The sequence below is a fragment of the Thamnophis elegans genome, chromosome 4, assembly GCF_009769535.1.
Source record: "Thamnophis elegans isolate rThaEle1 chromosome 4, rThaEle1.pri, whole genome shotgun sequence".
Classification (NCBI taxonomy): domain Eukaryota; kingdom Metazoa; phylum Chordata; class Lepidosauria; order Squamata; family Colubridae; genus Thamnophis; species Thamnophis elegans.
Window position 1 is genome coordinate 126,383,601 of NC_045544.1, and position 25,009 is coordinate 126,408,609.

The 25,009-nt window shown below is 43.7% G+C and overlaps 1 protein-coding gene across 1 annotated transcript in view; it reads left to right on the forward strand.

Moving 5' to 3' along the window:
* Positions 1–25,009, forward strand: part of LOC116507789 (autism susceptibility gene 2 protein-like) — a 497,199-nt gene that overhangs the window by 449,032 nt on the left and 23,158 nt on the right. Inside the window, exon 3 of the mRNA XM_032216120.1 lies at positions 11,255–11,356. Coding sequence (XP_032072011.1) covers positions 11,255–11,356 — 102 coding nt within the window. The remainder of the gene's footprint in view (positions 1–11,254; positions 11,357–25,009) is intronic.

Consider the following 25,009-nt stretch of genomic DNA (forward strand, 5'->3'; position numbering starts at 1 on the left):
GCAAAGTAGCAACAGTGAAGGTTACCAACTGCCTATTCTCGATGCAGGGTGAAAGTGAGATAAGCTGCAAGGGAACCTGGGAAGAATGATATGATACTTGCCATAACTGTGGCAAATGGAGAGAATTGCGGTATACTTTAAAAAGCTGAATTGCAAGAAAATACAGGCTTCTCCTGACCCTTTGCATTCTGATGCTTTCACAGTGAGAAATATCACTGTTAAAATTACACCTTGCCAAGCGCACCGCTCTATCAATCACTCCCTCTTTGAGGTTTCAGTGCTGCTGAATTGTAGGTAAAGAATTTGATGGTCCATTAAAGCAATGGAATGAGCAGCATTTGTCTCTCAATTCTGTCTCCTCGTAGCATTTCTGTTGGAGCGCAGGGAAGGCACTTTGAAAAGAAAAGAAAGAAAGATCAGAGTTCTTGTGCTTAGAGTCATGGACAAGTTTTGAAGCAACTGCAGTGACTGTCGGTTAGCTATTACGCTAGTAAGACTTGAAGTTATGTGTATGATGTAAGGCTCTAGACCAGAGGTATCAAACTCGATTTCATTAAGGGCTGTATCAGGGTTGTGATTGACCCCGGAGTGGGCGTGGCCAGCTCAACATCACTTGTGTTGGGGGCGCCTGTGGTGGCCCGAGTGCTCTGCCAGAGAAAACGGGCACCCGAGCTCCATTTTCTGCTGCGACTGCCTCCTGCAACCCTCTGCCAGAGAAAATGGAGCCCTCCTGAGCTTCCTTTTCACTGGCAGTGGCACTGCGGGCCAGTCCTTCTGTCAGGGTTCCAAAGAGCATCCAAAAAGTAAATCAGAGTCCAAGGCAAAGTATTGCTCAAAGTTCCAATTTATTAAGAGAGCCATGTTGGCACAACTGGGAAAACCCGAATCTGAAAGCTTCCCGGTTTTCCTCACCCAGTTGAAAGTTCAAGATCTTGCCCCCCACATTCACAAGTCCATCACATGGTCCAATCTCCCACTGCCATGTTGGCAGTTCCACCCATTCAATTCCGGTCAGGTGCAGAGGTGTAGAGACAAAGGATGACCTTGGCTTTCTAGAAAGAATTTTGTTGTGACTACATGGTATGTGACTCCTTACAATCCCCCCTCCCATTTTCCCACAATAGAAAATGCATAGCAGAATGATGGAAAGTGTGGCAGGCCAAAGACCCAAAAGAAAAGATGGCTGCAGGCCTGACACCTTCATTGTTTCCAGGGCAGTCCCGTGGGCCAAATCTAAACACCCTGTGACTTGGATTCAGGTCTTGGGCCTTGAGTTTGACACCCCTGCTTCAGACAATTAAATTTCATGACTGGCACGTCTTGTCCACTGTCCAGATCCATCCACATTTTCCTCAGGTGCAGAAAAGTTCTAACCTAGAAATAAAGAGAAACATCCCGACAGATAGAAGAACGAATCAGTGGAATGCTTGCATTCAGGACTTGTGGGTGCTCCATTAGTGGGTGTTTTAAAGAAGAGATTGTAGTGCTGTCTGAATGGTATAGGCCAGGGTCTCCTGCTTGAGCTGAGGGTTGGACTAAAAAACCTCCAAGGTCTCTTCCAACTCTATTATTCTATTATTTTAAAAAGTTAACTATAATATGGGAAATTCATCGTAGAGCAGTGATGGAGAACCTTTTTAGCTCGGCATGCTAAACATTTTGAGAAATGCCTAACGTGACTCTGTTAAAAGACATTACCTCTCCCCCCAAAAATAAAAAAAAATAGAAAAAAGTCTTTATGCATTAATTTATTTTTCATTGTCCCACCAAATGTACCTTCCTAATATATGGAGCTGCAACATAACCTGCCTTCCTGTCCCAAAGGGCTGGATGGATATAATAGGGGAGAGGTGATCCTTCAAGCAGCCTTGCCCCCAGTCAATGAAATGAGATACAGACATAATTAATTCTTATTACCACATTCTGGCTTTTAAATGATCCTCAACATCTGCCAGATTTTCTAAGCTTTTCCTTCTACTTCCTTCTACAAAACCTTCTACTGTCAAGGATGAAACAAGCCTCCTTGTTTCAACTTGTTATTAGAGTAAGGGGGGGAAGAGAAATTGCTTTTGAATGGGTTAGATGGGAAAATTAAAATTGTAAATGGGTTAGATGGAGAAACGAAACTTCTATGATTCTGTTGAAGGCTGGGGGAGCCTGGAATCTGTTCAAGGACATCACAACAAGTGTGGAGTTAAAGCAGATGGTTCCTATAACTATGATAACTTTTTTTACATGGACTAGGTGAGAGGTTGGAGGCTTGGCTTGGAAAAATGTTGTTTTATTTTATAGACTGGGGTTTGGGAACTTCAGAATTAGTTTTGCTTTGACATTACTCTGCTGTGTATTGTAAACAGTAAGGAATTTCGGAAACAACATGATTCTGGATTTTTATTTGTATTCTCAAGCTGGATGTTAATATTCAGATGTTAAAACTATAACTCCCTGTATCCCCAGATAATATAATCAAAAGGTTACCTAGAAGGTGAAAATTACCAGAAAGTGAAGGTAGGTTTCATGCAGGTAATCCAGAAAAAAAAACTGACTTCCAACCTCAAATAAACATTTATCTTAAAAGAAGACCAAGAAATAAATGAGGCTTTGAGGGCTGAACGATTAACTTGGAAAACTCTATCGTAAACCATTTAGCTGTCTGCCTATATAAATTATTCAGGTTCCAGAAGTTAGCTTGCGGTTGACTTACAAGGACCTAATGGGGATGTAGCGTCTTAATGACAAAAACAGTGCTAAATCAATCAGGCCAGAAGATGAGGGATGCCAACAAGGAGCAATTAAACAGCAATCAAGAACAATTGCACTTTTAACACTGATCACCAAAGCCTAGAGATTAAGCTGAAGAAATGTATTTTATGATGCTTCTACTCATGGTTTAAAAGCCTCTCATTTTTAACAGGGAAGAAGAGGAAAAAAATAATCTATAATCATATCAACTCTATTAAACTAGGTCAATGTCCTTCAGATGTGTCACTTCAAAAATGTGTGGACTTCATTCTGTCTGGGGAATTACTGGGTGTTGATGTCCACATACTTTAAAAGGGCCACGTTTGAAAAACACTGTAGTAGATTTTGACTAGATTTTTAACTAAATGGAAATGAAATAACATTTACATTTTGCTCACTTGCCACTACTAATTTTTAGAGCATGGGTGTCAGAGGTGGGTTCCTACCGGTTCAGACAGGTTCAGCTGAATAGGGAGTAACTCAGCCGGCCATGCCCCCGAACCAGTTCTATCAGCCGCGCCATAGGCACCACCATCTTCTTTTTTGCTACTGCACATGCACACATAGGCCGTAAATGCGAAGCGCATCCCTGGGCAAACCAGCAGTAACAGACGCTGGAACCCACCCCTGATGGGTGTCAATCTTTTCATTTACCTGGGCCGCATTGAGTGAAGAGGAATTGTCTTGAGCTGCATATAAAATATATAATATAGCTTATGTATATAAATATCACTAAAATCACATAATAATGTTAATGTCAGGCCTGCAGCCGGTTCCTTTTGAGACCTTTGGCCTGCCACACTAAGATTCTATCCTACTATGCTGTTTCATTAGTGGGGAATTGGGGGGGGGGGGAATAGTAAGGAGTAGAATGGGATGTTGCCAAAATAAAATTCCTTCCTAGAATCCAAGGTCATCCTTTGTCTCTACACCTCTGCACCTGACCGGAACTGGATGGGTGGAACTGCCAGCATGGCAGTAAAAGGTTGGACCATGTGATGGACTTGTGGATGTGGGGGTCAAGATCATGAACTCTCAACTGTGTGTGGAAAACCCAGGAAGCTCAGATTCGGGTTTTCCCAGATGTGCCAACATGACTCTCTTAACAAATTGGAACTTTGAGCAATACTTTGCTTTGCACCCTGATTTAATTTTGGATGTTATTTGGAACCCTGACAGTTAAACATTTACGTTGCATGGAGCTGCATTACTAACTTTCCAGGGCTGCTTACAGCTTACAGCCCATGGGCCCTGGGTTGGACATCTGTTTTAGAGCATATCCTATTTCATAACCCTGTCTTGGTTTTTTTCTTAGAGAAAAACAAAATTATGACAAAATTATGGTATATTACAGCTACTGCATCCTGGGGATTTTTCTCAATTCAGAAGTGACTATCTTAACAGGATTGCAAACTAAATTCATGTTGTATACATCCTGGGTTTGAATGATAGCAATAACATGTAGACTTATATACCACTTCATAGTATTTTACAACAGTGGTGGGTTCCAGATCCCGTCCAACTGGTATGCTGCAACGGGGCTGGGCATCCACTTGGACATATGCACTGTGCATGCATGCACACCCACTGCCCTGTGATGCTCCAGCTGCTCGGCGGAGGTTGCGCAGGCGCCTTACGCTGTGTGTGCATGCGCAAAATGGCCCGGTTGACTTAAATACAGGTAAGGAATGTGGGCGGGCAGGTGTGGCCTCCAAAACACAATTCCGGTACAGCCACTGCTTCCAGCTGCCACTAGTACGCCCGTACCGGGGCATACCGCCCGGAACCCACCACTGCTTTACAGCCCTCTCTCAGCAGTTACAGGGTCAGCATATCATCCCCCAACAATCTGTGTCCTCATTTTACCCACCTCTGAAGGATGGAAGGCTGAGTCAATCTTGAGCTGGTGAGGATCGAACCCCTGGCAGTCAGCAGGATTAGACTGCAATACTGCATTCTAACCACTGTGCCATCATGACTCCTCCATCTATCCAACAAATGACTGCCTTAAATGTATCTGAATGAAATAAGAATCATAACACAACAATATTCTGAATTTACTGCCACACTTTTTAATGATTGTATGTAGATGTATGTCATATATGATTAGAAGTATCACTGATGATGTATAGGAAGCATGTTTTCTTTGTAATAGCACTCCAATTTATAAAATCTTTTTATCTATTCAGACTTGAAATCTACTGTATGTTCCATGAGAAACATTTCTTAGACATTGGTCAAGGACATGTATTTTAATTGTTGCAGTTCAAGGACATTTTCTGCCTCTTATTAATTATCCTAATCTCTTAAATAGAAGTCATGGAATTCAGGACCATGGACAGCTTCTTACTGACTGGCTTTTCGGCTCCTGTTGCAGTAAAAAACTCAATATGGTGGAAATCCCTCAACAGAAAACGAAAGCCTTATTTGCTCAAAAAAAAAGCATTTTTTTCTAGAAATGGGGCTTCTAGAGTAGCAAGCTCATGAGGCTCCTCACCTAACTAGTTCATTTTTAATATTCTTCTAGTTAAAAAAATGAACGATAGGTTAGTATTCTGCAAAATAAACCCTCATCTTCAAGCATAAATTGTATTCCCAAGAAGGGCCAGGAATAGAATAACAGAGTTGGAAGGGACCTTGGAGGTCTTGTAGTCCAACCCCCTGCTTAGGCAGGAAACCCTACAATACTTCAGACAAATGGTTATCTAATCTCTTCTTAAAAACTTCCAATGTTGGAGCATTCACAACTTCTGGAGGCAAGTTGTGGAGTCTACATACACCTACATCCGTGGTGGGTTGCAGGCAGTACGCCCCGGTACGGGCATACTAGTGCCTGTCAGGAGCACTGGGTACCATTCCAGTACGGTGCTCCAGAGGGCCCACCGGCCCGCCCCAGCTCCTTACCTGTATTTGAGCTCTTCAGCACTTCCACGCACAAGCACGGAGCATACGGGGACAGTGTGATGCTCCGCCGAGCAGCTGGAGTGTTGCAGAGGTGTCGTGGTGGTAAGGACGCATGCACACACTGCATGTGCACGCGTGCATGTGGGGAATACCAGGCCCCATTGTACCGTACCAGTTGCACCGGGATCCAGAACCCACCACTGATCTACATATAGGTACGTAGAAATAAAAATTAGTTATTAGATTATAAACTAGCAGGTAGAACAGTGTTTTGTTTGCTTTGGGTATCTCTAAGTTGATGAGTGGGTAAATTCATCATAGCATGCATCATTTGCATCATTTTTAAGTCCCAATAAATAAAAGCAGGTTGGCATTTTTTCCCTGTCCTTAGAAATTTCATCCCCTCCGGTATCCAGTTTTTAAAAACACAAAATTACTTACCAACTTACAACAACCAAAACAAATCTTTTTGCCCCAAAAAGCCTTTTATTCTTTATAATGAATTCTAAAATCTTGTGGTAAAAGTCAATAGTTCGGATTTATCTGGATCCAGATAAATCTGTTTATAACTTTGTTGGGTCGAAATCTTATTTAGCTTTTTGCTTTTTGTATTTCATTTTCTTTCTTAAGCTGATTCTGAACTTTTCTTTCGTTCAGAGTTCAACATAAATATCCCAAAGTATTGTTTGGAAGGTCTCTAATAACTTTAAGATAATTAAGTTGTAAGAGCAGTACTCTTACTGCTTAAGTGGTTAGAGTGCACTACTGCAGGCTACTTCAACTGACTGCTAGCTGCAGTTTGGCAGTTCAAATCTCACCAGGCTCAAGGTTGACTCAGCCTTCCATTCTTCCGAGGTGGGTAAAATGTGGACTCAAATTGTTGGGGGCAATAGGCTGACTCTGTAAACCCCTTTAAAGAGGGCTGTAAAGCATTGTGAAGCAGTATACAAATCTAAGTGATAGGGTTAGTATTAGCTAGTGATAGGTATTTTTCAAAAGTTCCTAGAAAGTGAGTGTCAGCGTTCCATTATGTAGAATTAAATCAGAGTCCAAGGCAAAATGATCCTTAAAGTTCCAATTTAATAAATCTTTAGGGTACATCTTAGCACATCTGTGGAATCTAATTCTAAAGAGCTTCCTGGGATTCCACCCAGTTAAAAGTTCATGATCTTGTCCCCACACCCACAATCCATCACATGGTCCAATCATCTTCTTCCACCTAGCATCTCCACCCAGCTGCTTCCGGTCAGGTGCAAAGGTGCGGAGACAAAAGATGACCTTGGTCTTTTAGAAAAGAATGAAACAACACATTCCACAATCCTACTCCTTTCTATTCCCCCCTCCCAACAACTACACTAATGAACAGCATAATGAAATAAGAGAAAGTGTGGCAGGCCAAAGATCCTAAAAGGGATATATTGCAGCCCTGACAGTGAGATTTACAACCTAGAGTTCTTTAAAACAGGGGTCTCCAAACCCTGGGCCACAAACTGTCACCAATCTATGGTTCATTAGGAACCAGGTGCAAGTAAGTGAAGCTTCATCTGTGCATGAGCGAAACCATGCCCCCCACTTTCATGGCATTTTCCCTTCCCCCATGGAACCAGTCCCTGGTGCCCCAAAGGTTGGGGGACCACTGCTTTAAAAGGCTTCATCACAGTTGTTCACCTGATTGCTGATCCTGTTGTCTGTCAGCACTGAAACCCATGGACAATTGCTGTCCTTTGGCCTCCTTGCAAAGTGCAGCTGTTCAGAGAATATGTGGGCCATCTCCCATCCTCTCTTTATCCAGAGAGGTTCCAAGTAACCAGTCACTGGTTTCTTGGTCTTCGCCATGGACACCACCTCTGCTTTTATAGAGACATCTTCAGTTTGTCATATTTCTCTGGAATTCTCTACCTGATTATACATGCATATCAGAGGTGTATGCTGCCGGTTTGCACTGATTCGGCCAAACTGGTAGTGGTGGTGGCATGAGGCTCCGCCCACCTACCCAGACATCAGGAACAACCTTCTGCACATTGCACAGTTGTTCTGCGTGCAAGCCGAGCAAGCTTGCGGGTGGGCGCACTCCCGCTACCGAACCAGTAGTGAAGAAAATAGAATACCATTACTGATGTACATGCTTCAATTGTGTGCATAGCCATTTTAGCCAGTCACATTCAAAGGAAAGCAGGGTCTTTGAGTATATTTGAAAAGCTTAAAAACCCAGATTACTGTAGTTGTGAAGAAATAATTGCATATGAATGGCTGGTTTGTACGTTTAATTTCTATTGTGGTCAGGGGCTAGTAGATTGAAATAATATTTACTGTCTATAACTTGGTGGTGAAATATCCATCTGTCTATTTATTTGTTCACAATTAGCTGAATGGCAAAATGTCAGGTCGTTTGTTGGTTTATTATGAAGAAGCTTGCTTCTCTACAAGATCATTCTAATGTAGGGTCATATAATCAAAATAGGCTGATTGATGGAGAATCTGTTAACCAAATCTGAGCAAATTATACTATAGGGCAGGGGTGCCAAACTGGATTTCTCTGAGGGCCAGATCAGCATTGTAGTTCTCCTCTGCAGCCTGGCTGGGGGGGAGGGGAAGATTGGATGGACGCCTCCTGCAGCACCCTACTGGCCAAAATAGGACACAGGGGTCTTGCACGGCCCCCCATGCCCCGTTTTGGCCTGCAGAGTGCTGCAGGAGGCCATCCAGGCTGAAAACCGGATGTGTTGGGGGCTGTATGTGGCTTCACCCACCCCGTTTTGGCTGCCAGAGGCACTGTGGGTAGGTCCTTTGCTATTTCCAGGCTGGTTCCATGGGCCAGATTTAAGCACTCCGTGGGCTGGATCCAACCCATGGGCTGGATCCGGCCCGCAGGCCTTGCGTTTGACATCCCTGCTATAAGGCATGCATTTCTATTTGGGGATGGAGGTGCTTTCTTTGTTACAACTTTGAGTCATAATTTCAAAGCATGATCGAAGCTATGAACGGGTACCCGAAATGAAGTACTCCCAGATATGTTATGTTCCCTAGTGTGATGATGATGATTACATACCATCAAGTCATTGTCGACTCTTTAGTGACTACCTAGGTAGCTTTTCTCCATGATGAAAAATTCAACCCAATACCTTTCTCCTTGGATATTGCACTGCATTCAGTGGCACTTAGCCTCTGATTGCATCCCACACTTTGAATCACAAAATCCTTTATGAAAGAACGTCGATCCCAGGAGCTATCCAGTCCAGGGTTGTCTATAATATCTGGCGGTGGATTATCAGACTTCCTGGCAAGAGTTTTTCCACATTTTCTTGAAATCCCAACAATTAAATATGAATGTTTCTGTGTACAGAGCACATACTTGATCACTAAATTGGAGGGTTTCCAAATTACTGTCGAGCATTGATTAACGTTATCCAAGTTTCTGTGGGGTACAAAATTTGTGATGAGGAAGAGCTGTTTAAGACTTCAGGAATATTATCGGAAATGAAGATGTTATGCTTCCTTTTGATTGCTGGCACCAGCCACCATTGGGTCCTTAGATGTAGTATCATGTCGGGGAATGATAGACAATCATTCAGACAATCAGAATTTAGTTCCATCTGCTCAGTCACACTTGCCCAAGTCCAGAGCTGGTCTATCAGGGAACAAGATGGCCACAGGCCATCTGTCGAGATTCTCAATCATCCAGGTCTTGGTTGTCCCAAAGGTGCTTTTTCAAAAGGCAACCGACTTTCTTTGTTTTTCCTTGAAGACATTTGCTTCTCATCCAAGAAGGTTCTTCAGTGGAGAATGGAAGGACCATGAGCCACGGTGGCACAGTGGTTAGAGTGCAGTACTGCAGGCTACTTCTGCTGACTGCCGGCTACCTGCAATTTGGCAGTTCAAATTCTCACCAGGCTCAAGGTTGACTCAGCCTTCCATCCTTCTTAGGTGGGTAAAATGAGGAGCCAGATTGCTGGTGGCAATAGGCTGACTCGGTAAACTGCTTAGAGGGGGTGGTAAAGCACTGTAAAGCGGTATATATGTCTAAGTGCTATTTCTATTTCTATTCCTTGCAGTCATCTGGTCATTAGCACTCCCTCTGAGAGATGTTGAGGCCACTTGGAGTTTATCTGTGCCCTCAGGGTCACTTGAACAGTGCAAATAGTTGTAGACAGGTATCTCAGGCACAGTGGATAGTGGTTGTGGTTGCTGGCAGCCTGAGGAGCTGGCAGCAGATTCGGACAGTGAGGAGGTTGGGGAGGAACATGGGCCAGTCCTGGAATCTGGGGAAGGCTCGAACAAGGGGCCTGAGTCAGAGGCAGACAGGGGGCCAGGGTCATCTGGTAGTTATGTGCTGCCTCCGGACCCTCCAGAATCTGACATCACCGAGGCAGAAGAACAGTGTGAGCCTGTTCACAGTGTATGCATGCACAGAGCTTCCAGAAGGCAAGAACAATTAAGACAAAAGGACGACTCGGGAGTAAGGGTGGAGATGATTGGCCTCTCCCATAAGACATAAAAGAGGAGACAATGGACTTGAACCTTTGCAGGAAGCAATTTGTTCATTCTAGTCAGTTCAAACTCTGAGAAGCTCCCTGTGACTCTGTGCTCCGTGTGGCCTTGCAAAACTAATTGGCAGTGTTTCAAGTGAGATAAAGATGGGTGCTTATCAGCATTAACCCTGAAAGACTGTGGCAGACATCTGCTGGACCTCTTTACAGACTGTTTGTGAATCATTATGGGCTGAGAATGACATTATTCACAGCCGTTTAAATAAAAAGAGGGTTTTTGGAACTAAGCGTGTGATTTTTACTGTCTCAAGAAGCCTAGGTCAGAACAGATAGATCTAAAATCTGCCACATAACCTTCCTTTCAACACACACACACCCCAAAAAAATAATTATGCTCAAATCCTGTGTTAGGTAAGCTCCCCATTGGGAGAGTGAGTGCATTCAGAGAAGCGTTGTGAGAGTTGTGTTGGAGAACACACAAACCAGCATACAGAGACACTGCAGTTTAAATAGGCTTTTACTTTCGTGGAAATAGAGGTATCAGAGTCCATCAAACAGCCCAAGTCATACACGGATAAGACAGTCAGTCATCAATGTCTTTCAGTTAAGGGATAATCCAAATAACATAGTCCATAATCATACAAATAGTCTGGTACTCAAAGTTTGCTAGCAGTTGCAAAACTTACAATAGCTCACAGCACTTTCTAACAGCCAGCTTCCAAAACACTCAGATCAGATCAGCATCTAACAAACAGAGAGTTAACGGTCATTCTGGCTCCCTCTTATGGCTGATTGAGGAAAACAGCAACCAATCACATTTTATAGTATGGTTTAAGGAAACAGGTACAACATTGTTACATGATTTGTATATTGCCAACCCAATTATATTAGATTATATTCCTGGACAATAGTTTATCATGATTAAAGTTGAAAAAAAGTTTCAATTAACCGTGAATGGATGCTATTTCGACTTTTGCCTTTGGTAACACAATTACTGGGACCAAACCAAGAGATGGTTTGATAGAGCAACTGTTGTGCTTCATCTCCAGTCTAGAATGGATGCCTTCACACATCTTTCTTAAACAGACTGTAAACTTTTATTTCTTACTTTTGTTCTGCAGCTTAATCCGGGCCAAAACAGCTGCCGAGATAGTGACAGTGAAAGTGCAAGCAGAGAATCGAAAGGCTTTCATCGGAGCAGCTCGAGAGAGAGACTCAGTGACGTAAGTGTGACTTTTGGAGGGTACCACTGCTTCAGATGCCTCTTACATGGACGCTTAATCCAGTCTGGAGGGGGTGGAATGAGACAAAGAGATCTGTTTTTGCTCCAGGCACTAATGACTCAACCATGGAGCTATTTCCAGGGTATTTTTTGCAAACCAGTAAATTTAACATGGTGCTCACCTACCCAAAACTATGATGCTTTCAAGCAGAGTTCTCTAGCTGAGGAATTCTGGGAGTTGAAGTCCACAAGTCTTAAAGTTGCCAAGGTTGGAGAACCCTGCTTTAAAGGAAACATTGTGGGATGTTGATTGCTGGACATGATGAACTGAAACACTCAGGAAGAAGTGTCCGTAGTCAACTGGAAGGGAGACTCCAAAAGTAAATGAGATACATGTGGTCCTCAACTTACAATCATTCATTTAATGACCATTATAAACTCCAATGATACCGAAGAAAGGGACTTACAACAGGTCTTCAAACTTACTTGAGATTTGAGATTTGAGAGATTTGAGAAGTTTATTTATATGCCGCCCTTTTCCCTGGGGGACTCAGGGCGGCTTACAACTCGAAAGGGGGGGGGGGACAAACATTTAACACGTAGGACAATACGTCATTTAAAAAACACAACATTCATACCATTCGGGTGGGTTACAATCTTTAGCCCCAGGCCTGACGGGATAGCCAGAATTTGAGGGCTGTGCGGAAGGTCTGGAGGGTGGTGAGGGTACGAATCTCCACGGGGAGATCGTTCCATAGGGTCGGAGCTGCCACCGAGAAGGCTCTCCTCCGCGTGGTTGCCAGTCGACATTGACCGCAGATGGGACTCGGAGGAGGCCTAATCTATGGGATCTAATAGGTCGAGTGGAGGTGATTGGCAGTAGGCGGTCTCTCAAGTACCCAGATCCACTACCATGAAGGGCTTATGGGTGACAGGTAGCACCTTGAAGCATACCCGGCAGAGTGTCCCTGGGGTCATGTGATCACAATTTCGGTGTGTGGCAGCAGCTCACACTAGCAACAATTGCAACATCCTGCAGTCATGTGATTGCCATTTGCAACCTTCCCAGACAGCTTCTGATGAGCAAAGTCAGTGGGGAAGCTACCAGGGAAGGTCACAAGTTGTCATCACGTGATGGTCTTGCTTAATTGCACCACTTACAACAAGTTTTTCGGTCCTAATTGTGGTTGTAATTTAAGGACCATGTGTATATTCATTTGGGAGGAGGCAATCTATGAATGTTTATCACCCACAAGAACTAAAGGTCAGATATAATGCAACCTGTCATTGAAAATCAGTTATAGATGACCAACAATGGTGAGATGCAGCCTTGTAGTATATCTTCCTGGTGAGACAATATTGCTTTAAATCAGAACAGGATGGAGTGCAGTGGTACTTTGGTACTCATTGTTAATTGGTTCCAGGAGGTGCAATGAGATCCAAAAATGATCTGTACCAAACCAGTTTTTCCCATAAGGACTAATGTAGTGAGTCACAAGACAGCTGACAGTGACAAATTCGACCCTTGTTGAGTATCAACAAATAATGAACACCATAACAAAGTTTTCACATCAAATACACCGAGTACCAATGGGATGAGTTTCAAAGCAGTTGAGTATCAAGGTATCACTGTATGTTGAATAGATGACCTCTGTGGCCCAGTGGGAACCTTCTCTTCTTTTTCATGGTATGTTCCTCACAAATTGGTAATGTGGGTATAGTAACAAAACACAGATATTTCCTAGAGAAAAAAACAACTATGTCCTCTTAATTCTAGCAATTGGTTAAGAGATTGAGGCCTGTCCTGGGGCCCATAAGAATGCAGCCAACTAGCATTTGTAAGAATGAAGTTATGGAAATATCCACGGAGCCCAAGATCTTTTTCAAAACATTTGTCAGGAGACGTACCAGCGATAAGTTGGGGAAAAACAGTGATCCTTTTCAGACAAAATTGAAAATAAAAAGCAAGGGTCTGTGTAAACGTTGACTTGGCCATGATCTCAATAGTAAGGACTTGGAAAAGCAAAGTTGTAAGACTAGCATTAAAATCACAACAACTGATAAATATGGCGTGAATACTTGCAATCCATACTCACAAAGGGACAATGCCATCTGTTGGAGCGGTTGGAAATCTTTCTGCTAATAATAATCACATGCCTACTTTGCTAACATAGCAGAAATTTAAATGGGCTTTTATCCAAACTCCCAAGATCTCCAGCTCACTAGTAACATTGACTTAACAAGCCTTTATGATGAGATAAATATCTTGCTAGCCAAGCTAAAACAAATAATCTATATTTTCCTCTTGCCGAAGTACAGATTGTCTGAATGTTTTTTTAAAGGAAAAATTAGTTCTGAGGTACAATTTTAAATTTAGTGCTTATTATAACAACGATAGTCTACCTCTTGCATGGATATCATTTTTCTCTGCTGCTTGTCTAGGAAGGAGGGTGAGCCCAAGAGAGAATGTGTTGTGGTCTCATTATTGGGAATATTAAAAGAAAGGAGGAAAACGTGTCTTATATGTAGCAGAGGGGTGAAGTCAGTTATTCTCTGGGTTGGAAAAATTGCACTACTTCTTTGAGTTGTTCTATGCTGTGGCTAGTGTCAGCTCTGATAGTATTCATTTGCAATAGCAACACATGGTGACAATAGTGGTTAGGGGTTAGGGTTAGTATTGCAGGCTAATTCTGCCGACTGCCAGCAGTTCAATTCTGAACGGATCAAGGTTGATTCAGCCTTCCATCCTTCTGAAGTGGATAAAATGAGGACCCAGATAGTTGAGAAAAATGTGCTGACTCTCTAAACCGCTTAGAGAGGGCTATGAAGCAGTGCGAAGCAGTATATAACTCTATGTGCTATTGCTATAACAATTCCTCTAACTCCATCCAGCCACCTCATTCTCTGACATCTCCTTCTTCTTTTGATCTCAATCTTTCCCAGCATCAGGCTCTTCTCCAGGGAATCCTTCCTTCTCATTAGGTGGCCAAAGTATTTGAGTTTCCTCTTCAGGATCTGGCCTTCTAAAGAGCAGACAGGGTTGATCTCCTCTAGGACTGACTGGTTTATCACCTTGCAGTCCAAGGGATTCGCAGGAATCTTCTCCAGCACCATAGTTCAAAGGCCTCCATTCTTTGGTGCTCAGCCTTCCTTATGGTCCAACATTCACAGCAACTTGGAAAACCATAGTCTTGACTATATGCACTTTTGTTGGCAGGGTGATCTCTCTGCTTTTTAGTATGCTAGATTTGTCCTAGCTTTCTTCCAGAGCAAAGATCTTTTAATTTCTTGGCTGCAGTCCCCATCTGTGGTGATCTTGGAGCCCAGGAAAATAAAATCTGTCACTACCTCCATTTCATTCCCGTCTATTTGCCAGGAATTGAGAGGGCCGGATGCCATGATCTTAGGTTTCTTAATGTTGCGTTTCAAGCCAATTTTTGCACTCTCCTCCACTCGCATCAAGAGGCTCTTTAGTTCCTCTTCACTTTCTGCCATTAGAGCCATACCAAAGGAAGAAAAAGACACCAAGAAGGAATGTTGCTTCTACTATATTTAGGGATGTGTCTTGTTTAATAACTTCCCTAGTTCTTATAGTAAAAAATACTCACTGAGTGTTGCAACTTTCATTTATTCCCAGAAAGGCCTTTAGTTTTAGTTATAGCCAGCAAAAGCCTCTTACCCAGGTTCAGTCTCTGGTCCCTCCGATGAAATTGAGTTGGCATGACTGGTGAAGGTTTTCCTGGAGTCTGCCCAACAGTCTGACTTGATGCCTGATGTCAGTTTCACTCCTAGTCATGGGAAAGGGTTGGGCCTGAATTTAAAAGACAACACAGGAAGACGGGAGAATTATCCTGGCTAACAAAGCAAGAGAGAAGTGTAAGGAAAAGAAATCAAGGATGCTGGTTAATGAGAAGCTGAAATGAAAGTGCCAATTTGTTTAATCCATTTTTATTTCTCTATATAATAACATTTTAATTCACCTCAGTAACATCTCTCAGGCTCCAAAGAAAATACTATTTCAGGCTTTTTTCCTTTCCTTTCCTTTCTTTTCCCTCCTTTCCCATCCGGTCTCTTCCGCTCCTCCCTTCTCCCTGCTACTCCCCTCTCCCCACCCCTCCTCTCCTCTCTGCTCCAATCCTCTCCCCTCCTCCTCCCCTCTGCTCCAATTCCCTCCCCTCTGCTCCAATCCTCTCCCCTCCTCCTTCCCTCTGCTCCAATCCCCTCCTCTCCCGTCTGCTCCAATCCTCTCCCCTCCTCTCCCCTCTGCTCCAATCCTCTCCCCTCCTCCTCTCCTCTACTCCAATCCTCTCCCCTCCTCCTCCCCTCTACTCCAATCCCCTCCACTCCTCTCCCCTCTGCTCCAATCCCCTCCTCTCCCCTCTGCTCCAATCCCCTCCTCTCCTCTCCCCTCTGCTCCAATCCTCTCCCCTCCTCCTTCCCTCTGCTCCAATCCCCTCCTCTCCCCTCTGCTCCAATCCCCTCCTCTCCTCTCCCCTCTGCTCCAATCCTCTCCCCTCCTCCTCCCCTCTACTCCAATCCCCTCCTCTCCTCTCCCCTCTGCTCCAATCCTCTCCCCTCCTCCTCCCCTCTGCTCCAATCCCCTCCTCTCCTCTCCCCTCTGCTCCAATCCTCTCCCCTCCTCTCTCCTGTCCCCTCCCTTCCCCACTGCTCCCCTCTCCTCTCCTCTTCCTTAACTTCACCTTCACATTTCCTCCATGTTTTCTCCACTTTTTCTCCCTTTTCTGAAGCAGAGGTCGACCATCCTAAAATTGCTGTGGTTGAAAAACACAGATCAGGACTGAGCTTCCCTTTATCAGATAACCTGCCAACCACTCACCCTCTGTCTCTCGAGAGCTCATATCTATCCTTCTTCCATTATTTTCCCAGTGTCCCTACAATATTACACATGCCTTTCCCTAAGCCATATGGAGTTGAGTATTCATCTATATAAACATATGGATAGATGGATGGGTGAATGATTAATTAATCAATACAGTGATTAAGGTAGGAACTGTGATTATGGTGAGAAGGGTAGGAACATCCTCAGTTCTGCAGAGAACGGTCTTCCATGGCATTTGTGCTTTTAACCATCACTATATAATGAGACACTGAGGTGTGACATGAAGAGGAACATAGACTGATATAATAGCTTGTTAGCAGAGGTGACTTTAAGACAGTGAACATATGTCTACTGGTGGTCAGTACAATCAATAGACCAGAGGTGGGTTCCTACCGGTTCGGTCCGGTTTGCCCAAATAGGTAGTAAAAATCTGACATACCTTTCCGAACTGGTAGTAATGGCAGCCTGGCCACACCCTCCGAACAGGTTCCCCAGTCACCACTCGCTGGCCCTGCCCCACCCAATCTCTGCCCTGCAGCTTGCCTGCCTGAAGCGCTGCACCCCCTGATTTGTCTGCCAGGTAAGCCTGCAAGTCGCGGCTTAGCTACCTGCCCCTGCCTCCTTACCCGCGGCCCTGCCATGCTTCCCTGCCTTCCACGTGGCCTTCCCGGCCTCCCAGCTGGCAAAACAGACATTTTCGCAGTTCTGTGGGTGAGGATAAGTGGGGGGGGGCATGTAACTGTGTGAGTGTGAGAGAGAGAGTCACGTCAGGGCGGCCACGCCCACAGAACCGGTAGTAAAAAAAATTGAAACCCATCCCTGCAGTAGACATCTTTGGAGCAGACTGTGGTTGTAGTAACCCAGTGGTGGGATTCAGCCAGTTCGCATCTATCCCGGAGAACTGGTTGCTAACTTTCTAAGCAGTCCAGAGAACCGGTTTTTGGAATAAATCTTATTTTGGTTTTGTTTTCACTTTACATGGCTAATCCTGTAAGGAAGGCAGGAAGGAAACATTCTGGTCATGTTCCTAGCCTAATCTTTATTGACCTGCTTACAGAAACTGCCCCTTTGTTAACCCTTATTACATTGCAACAGCTAAGGCGAAGCGCCCAACGATGTGAGTGATGTTGAGTTGGCCACACTCATCCAATCACATGACCACTGAGTCCCACCTACCCAGCTGGTCATTAGGGCAGAGAACTGGTTGCTTAATTATTTGAATCCCACCCCTGTAGTAACCATTGTACATATCCAACCTTCCTAAGGGTGGCAGATAAATTATGCCATTAAATCCCTATCCTAGGTCTAAAGGAAGCATCTTCTGTTGGCTGGCTAAGTGGCACTAACCCAACAACAAGCATTACAGGTAGTCCTTGAGTTATGACCACAGTTGGGACCAGAATTTCCATTGCCATTATTAAGTGAGTCACACCCAATTTTGCATATTTTTTTTTTGCTGTGGTTGCTAAATGAATCACCACCCTTGTCAAGTGCCTGTTAAGCAAATCCAGTTTCCCCCTTTGACTTCACTTGTGCAAAGTCACATGAGCCCAGGGTGGCACAATCATTGTAAACATGCGCTAGTTGCAAAGCACCTGAACTTTGATCAAGTGACCATGGGGATGCTAAAACCGTCATAAGTATGAAGACCAGCCTTTTTTAATGCTCTTGCAATGCGGTCACTAACGAATGGTTATAAATTGAGGACTACCCTGTATATTCAGTTACAAGTTACGAGCATGAAAACTAGCCTCCATTCAGAAAACGGGTTGCAGCTCTTACCGACGATGGATTCGATTTTGATGGATTTTGTACTCTGGGAAAAAAATGCAGAGAAGAGCAACTAAGATGATGAAAGGCCTGGAGGCTAAAACATATGAAGAACGGTTGCAGGATTTGGGTACAGCCAGTTTAGAGAAAAGAAGGACTAGGGGGGGGGACATGATAGCAGTACTCCAACATTTGAGGGGCTGCCATAAAGAATAGCAATAGCAATAGCAGTTAGACTTATATACCGCTTCATAGGGCTTTCAGCCCTCTCTAAGCGGTTTACAGAGTCAGCATATTGCCCCCAACAATCCGGGTCCTCATTTTACCCACCTCGGAAGGATGGAAGGCTGAGTCAACTTTGAGCCGGTGAGATTTGAACAGCCGAACTGCAGAACTACAGTCAGCTGAAGTAGCCTGCAGTGCTGCATTTAACCACTGCGCCACCTCGGCTCTCTAGAAGGAATCAACCTATTATCCAAAGCATCAGGGGGCCAGACAAGAAACAATGGATGGAAACTAATCAAGGAGAGAAGCAACCTGGAATTAAGGAGAAACGTCCTAACAATGAGGACAATTAACCAGTGGAACAGAACTTGCCTTCAGACCTTGTGGGTGCTTCATCACTGGAGGTTTTTAAGAAGAGAGACAGTGGTGGGTTTCAAAAATTGTTCGAACCTACTCTGTGGGTGTGGCCTCCTTTGTGGGAGTGGCTTGCCACTCATGTGACCGGATATGAAATTATGAATTAGTACTTAGGTCGGTCCAAGTAGCTATTCAGAAACTCTGGCATTGAAGCATGCAAGTTTTAAAGCTGTCAAGTTACAAGATCCTTGCACCCCTAACCCTAAAGAACTCCCCCCCCCCCCAGGGATGTTCAAACTTGACAGCTTTTAGACTTGTGGACTTCAATTCCCAGAATTCCTCCTCCAGTCATGTTGGCTCAGAAACTCTGGCATTGAAGCATGCAAGTCAGTGGTGGGTTTCAAAAAATTTTGGAACCTCTTCTGTAGGTGTGGCCTGCTTTCCGGGTCCACTGGTGGAACCTCTTCTAACCGGTTCGGTAGATTTGACGAACCGGTTCTACCGAATAGGTGCGAACTGGTAGGAACCCACCTCTGAAGAGAGAGGACAGTCACTTGTCTAAAATGGTATAGATCTCCCATCCTTTTTTCTGCAGCCCACGTGGGGAGAGGTTGACAGAGGGAAAGGGAAAGGGAGGCATTCTCAGAAATAAATGTATAGGCAGAAGAAGAAGATGAAAACTTACCCTGTGGCAGACTAAGGCCAATTAATTAGCCAACAGCACTTGGCATTGAGGGGTTGAGTCCATGCAGAGTGCCTTGGCCCTTTGCTCTGCTTTTCTTATACTCTCAACCTCCAGCTGCTCCCCCCTTGCTATATTTCCATTTGTGTTGCTTTTGTGGGACTGACAACTTGTTTTCTGCTTTCTGGATAAGACTGCCCTAGGGCTCAGAAGATGTTGGAGCTGTCAGTTCTCTCCCCCTCAGCCCTTATGTAAAGCAGAGAGCCCTGTCACCAAGTTTGTCTCATCAAAACCTTGCCTGCAGTGGAATTCATTCACTTGAGACTTGGCTTGGAGGCAAGATGGCTGCTCCTTCTCTTTCCTTCATCCAGGAATTCAGTTCCACCCAACCCTTTGTCTCCTCTTTCCCTCTGAATTACTTGCATTTTCATGCATTTCTCCTGGAGCTTCGTCTCCTCCCCCCCCATTCCACTCTTCTTTTGAAAAGCTTCTTCTTTTCTTGGTTTTTTTTAGGGCTTTATTTATAGATACACATCAGTTCTCAAATATTCTAGTATATTATGGAATTTGCTAATGGAGTACTGGAAAATGGCTGCCAGAGGTAATAAAATATGGAAACTGCCACAGGATATTGCAGTGGGATACAAAAAAAAAATTATGGCTGGCATTATATTACGTACCATATTTTTCGTAGTATAAGACACACCAAGATTTTGAGGAGGCAAATTAAAAAAAAAAGTCTGCACTCTGCAGAACAAAAACTGAAGAAGCTTCTTGGATGAGAAGGGAAAGGTCTTCAAGGAAAAACAAAAGGAAGTCCGGTTGCCTTTTGAAAAAAGCACCTTTGGGAGGTGGATGACTTGAGAATCTCCATAGACAATTGTGGTGGAATGAGGTCTGGATTCCCAGGAGGGAGGAGGGGCTGCATTCCAGAGGACCAAGAGACAGTGAAGAGCAGACAATTTGACTGGAAGGAAGAGAGCTAAGACCGCTCCTCCTTAGAAGTTCTCCAAGAATTCTCTGTAATGATGCAAGGAATTGCTTTACTTTGGCAAGGTTTCTGTCTGTAGGTGAGGAACAATAAAGAAAAGTGCTTAGAAGTAACTGTATCTTTCTTCCTTTCTTTTTTGTGGCGGGAGGGGAGAATGGGGGCTTATAAGGGATGTGGTGGCTCAGTGGCTGACACTGAGCTTGTTGATCAAAAGGTCGTCAGTTCAGTGGTTCGAATCCCTAGCGCTGCGTAATGGAGTGAGCTCCGGTTACTTGTCCCAGCTTCTGCCAACCTAGCAGTTTGAAAACACATAAAAAGTGCAAGTAGAAAAATAGGGATCACCATTGAGTTATGCCGGCCACATGACCTCAGAGACATCTTTGGATAGCGCTGGCTCTTTGGCTTTGAAACGGAGATGAGCACCGCCCCCTAGATTCAGGAACGGCTAGCACATATGTGCAAGGGGAACCTTTACTTTTACCTAACTGGGTCTAATAGAAAAACTTCATTAAATATACATGGAAAAAAATTGACATTGCATTTGAAAGCAATCATTTGCTATATAGAGGCTAAGGGTTTGGACATGGAGTGGGGAGATTCAGATTTAAATCTAGATTCAGCTATATAGAGAGAGGTATCTACAGGTATGGTAAAAGATGTCAAGATGCCATCTACAATGGTGTGGTCGAAGCCTCGGTGTGCGATGCTTATAAAATATACTGTCTATATTTATTATTTATTTGTTGTACATATAAATAATAAATCATATTATTCAATAAATAAATAAATAATATATGCTATTCATTAAATTTATTTGCTGCCCACCTCTCTATCCAAAGCAAATGGGTCACTTACAAATAAAATAAAATTAAAATAGCAAATACAGGAACAGTGAAAATTACAGAGGACTCAATTAGACTAAAAGGCCACTAAAAGCCTGAGTGGAGAGGAGGTAGTCCTTTCCCTGTCACTACCCCAAGCACCCCTGTGGTAAAGCACCTCCATCAGGGTGCCATCTCAACTGGCAAAGTTCCTTCGGAAGACCCAAAGTCTGGGGGTAGACCTCACCTCCACCTGGAAGGGCTTCCAAAGGAGGGGCCCACAGCAGGAAAGGCTCTTCACTTAGACGCTGCCTGCTGAAATCCCTAGGCACGTGATGGCGAATCTATGCCATGTGTGCCACAGGTAGCACACAGAGCCTTCTCTGCGGGCACTCCTGCGCACGTGTGCCTCCCGCTAGCCTTCTGATTTTCAGGTCTCTGCTGTGCATGCACTGGGGGCAGGGTGCATGTGGGAGATGCGCATGTATGTGTGGGGAGAAAAGGGATCATGTGAACATGCACGGGGTGGGGGGGTTGCATGGGGTGGGTGCGGTAGATGTCCCCCGGCTGCCCATTTTTGGTCCCAGGAGACTTCAGGGAGGCCTGCTAGGCCCAGAACGGGATCTGGGGGGGGGGGTCACGTGGGGGAGGGTCATGTGTGCATATGCAGAGGTGTTTGTGTGTGTGTTGTGCATCCATTGTATTATAGTTGCGGGCAGGCGCGGGCTATCACAGGCATCCTTTCGGCGCACGATGACAAAAAGGTTAGCCATCACTGTCCTAGCCACTTTCTGCTGGAGCAATGGGCCAGTCCCATTGGAACAAGATGGTTCCTTTGAAATTCTGGAACCATGCCTTAAAGGGCTTTAACAGTGATAGCCAACACCTTCAATTGCACCCAGAAGCAGATGGCACCCAGTGAAGCTCACATAAAAGTGACAGCCCATGGACCATACTAGGGTTGCATCATTGCAGCCACTGTCTTGACTTTCGACACATGCTCTGCAGATACCTGTGGAGCAGGGGTAAAATGTCGCCTGAACTGGTAGTAAAAAATACTAAAAATTGTTTTTTTTAAAAAAAGGTTCCAGCAATCACATGTTGCACAGCCAAAAATGGGGTGGGGATGGGGTCCATTTTTGCTCCCAGTAGACTTCCCTTAAGCCTGCTAGACCAAAAATGGGGGCTTGGGGGTGCTGAGAAAGAAAGAAAGAAAGAAAGAAAGAAAGAGAGAGGGGGGGAGAGGGAGAGGGAGAGAGAAGGAAGAAAGAAAGAGGAAGAAAGAAAAGGAAAAAAGGAGGGAGGGAAAAACAAGGGGAAGGAAGGACTACAAACATGACACATAGCTTCAGAGTATAATCCAGGGCTGGAACGAACCTGGAGGTCATCTAGTCCAACCCTGCTCAGCAGGACATTGTTAAATGTCTTTTGATCTCCCAGTTGCATGACTACACAGTCACATGACCCCACCAAACCACGCCCACAGAAGCAGTAGTAAAAAAAAAAGGTTTCACCACTGCTGTGGAGTAACAGAAGTTCCTGGGATGCTATGAGGTTGTCGACTCTTTCTGAGCCTCGCTTATGTCCTATCCTATCTTGACCAAGGAAAGTGAGATAACAATCTATGACCAACAACGAACCTAAATGTCACATTAATCTTTAGAAGATGTTGTCTTGTTTTACAGGGAACATAATTGCCTTTTATAATATTCCTTAGCTTCTTAGCTTCCAGAAGAATAACTGCAAGAGCTCAGATCAGCACGGAGGTGAATTTCCATTTGCTGTCCCTCTCAGGGATAATTCCTTGCAGACTACACTGTGGGCAGGATTCACGTTCTGCCTCTGATATATCCCCCCTTTTAAATCTTTTTGACACTCTTCACTCTCATTTCTAAAGCAGCAGGTTGCATGGACTGAACAGGTATCTCGCATCAGGGAGCTGAAGTGAATGATTGTTGAGAGAATCACAAAGCAATGCAAGTTCCTGTGTGGAACTAGGCTGAAAGATGCTTCACCGTAGGGCTCCATATTGTTAAGCCCCAATAGAAACCTTTTTTTTTTTTTAGCATGGTAGTTTTCCTAGCAACAATGCATAAATGTCTTTGGGTTTAGTATTCCCTTCTTTGGAGAATTTCTGAACTCAGATTTCCTGGAGGTACTCCATACAAGAATTCACCAACTCTGGCTCTATTTAGGGCCAGTGTTATCGTATTTTTGAAATATAAGACGCACCTTTTTCTTTCAAAAAAAGAGGCTGAAAATCTTGGTGTGTCTTATACACTGAATACAGATTTTTTTGCCTCCTGAAACTCCTCCTCTTCACCAAAATGGTCATACAGGGCATGAATAGCTTTTAGGAAGCTTTTAGAGAGTAGTAAAATTGAGCAAAAAAAAGCCATTTTTTTGCTTATTTCTGCCCTCCCCAGTCCCCAGGAGCACTCTATAAGCTACCTAAAGGTTATCCATGCCCTTTTTTTTTTTACAAAAAAATGGGCCCATTTTCTCAAAAAATGCTTGTCCCCCCCCCCCCCCTCCAGGATTACTCTGATAGCCCCCTAAACACTATCCATATCTTTTTGGGGAGGTTTGCAGAGCACAAAACCTTTTTTAAAAAATTTGCCTCTTCGAAACCTTGGTGCATCTTATACTCTGGCGCATCTTATACTCTGAAAAATATGGTAGCTTTTTTTTCAAAGCCAGGTTCAGAGAGGGGAGGTAGAGAAAGGATCTGGATTTAAGGGCATTGAGTAGACTGTCAGAGTGTGCATGGTGTGACTACTATTTTGAGAGAACCCAGGAGCAAAATACAGGATACAGAAATTTGTCTTACAAACATTGGTTTATATATAAGATTTCTATATACAGGGCATACAGGACATACACATACACACACCTTCTAGGCACAGCTAGGCAATCAATCAATCTCCAACTCTACACGGAGAACTACTATGAAGATAATACAGGAGGGAGGAGGAGCCAACATCACGACGATAATGATGGGTGGTCTCAATGCTCCGAGACCACAGCCAATACTTTTGCCGCTGGGTGGTCCAATCGGACCTAAACCTTCCCGCAGAGACGGTGAACAGGACGAATATGTCTTGCTGATCTCAGGGACATCACAAAGTTCTTCAAGCTGGAGACAAAAAAATCCAACCAAGGCTGATTAAGTTGGGGCGGCTCCAAAATGGAAGGATATGGAAAGAGAAAGTATTTACAGCTGGTGAGGAATTTTTACCATTTTAAAAGAGACTTCCTATAAAAAACTTAACATTAATTTAAATTGGAGAACAGACGAATTAAGTGGTGGAATTAAGTTTGGAATGGATTTGGACAGTGGGTTATCTTACTTCTTAAATGCTATGTTCATGGATGGAATTTATGCAAGCCTTTTAAAATGAATGGATTAAGTTTTCTTCTATTTTTTTTTCCTTTTATTATTCTTTGTAACCTATGGACTAAAATTCTCTTTCATTACTGTGGGTGTTTTTCTAACTCATTCAAGAATCAGACCTTTTTTTAAACTTGAAATACAAAAACGATACAACAAGAAACAAAGAAAATTTCAACAATAACACTGCTACTCAGAGGCTGGAGGTTTGTGTATTAGAAATGAAACACTTTTACTTTATTTACTGATTATCCTGGATTGGCATTCCAAGGTCTCACTGCTTGTTTATAGAGAGTGATAAGAAGAAAAGCATACAGATGTTCCTTTGAAGTATATCTTCAACCAGAGAAAAGTGAAAATAAAACTTTATTGTGAATCTATGCTTATAAAAACCTTCCAAGCTAGAGCAGCAGTGTTTGTTAGCTGGATATAATGGCACAATTTCAACAGCAGAAAGAAACTTTAAGCCTGCAAAAGATATTCTTAGAAATTCAGAAATTATCAAACACATTTGAGAGGACAGAGAAGAAGTTGGAAGACTTAGAGCATCTAATAGTAAAATATGATGAAGAAGTTG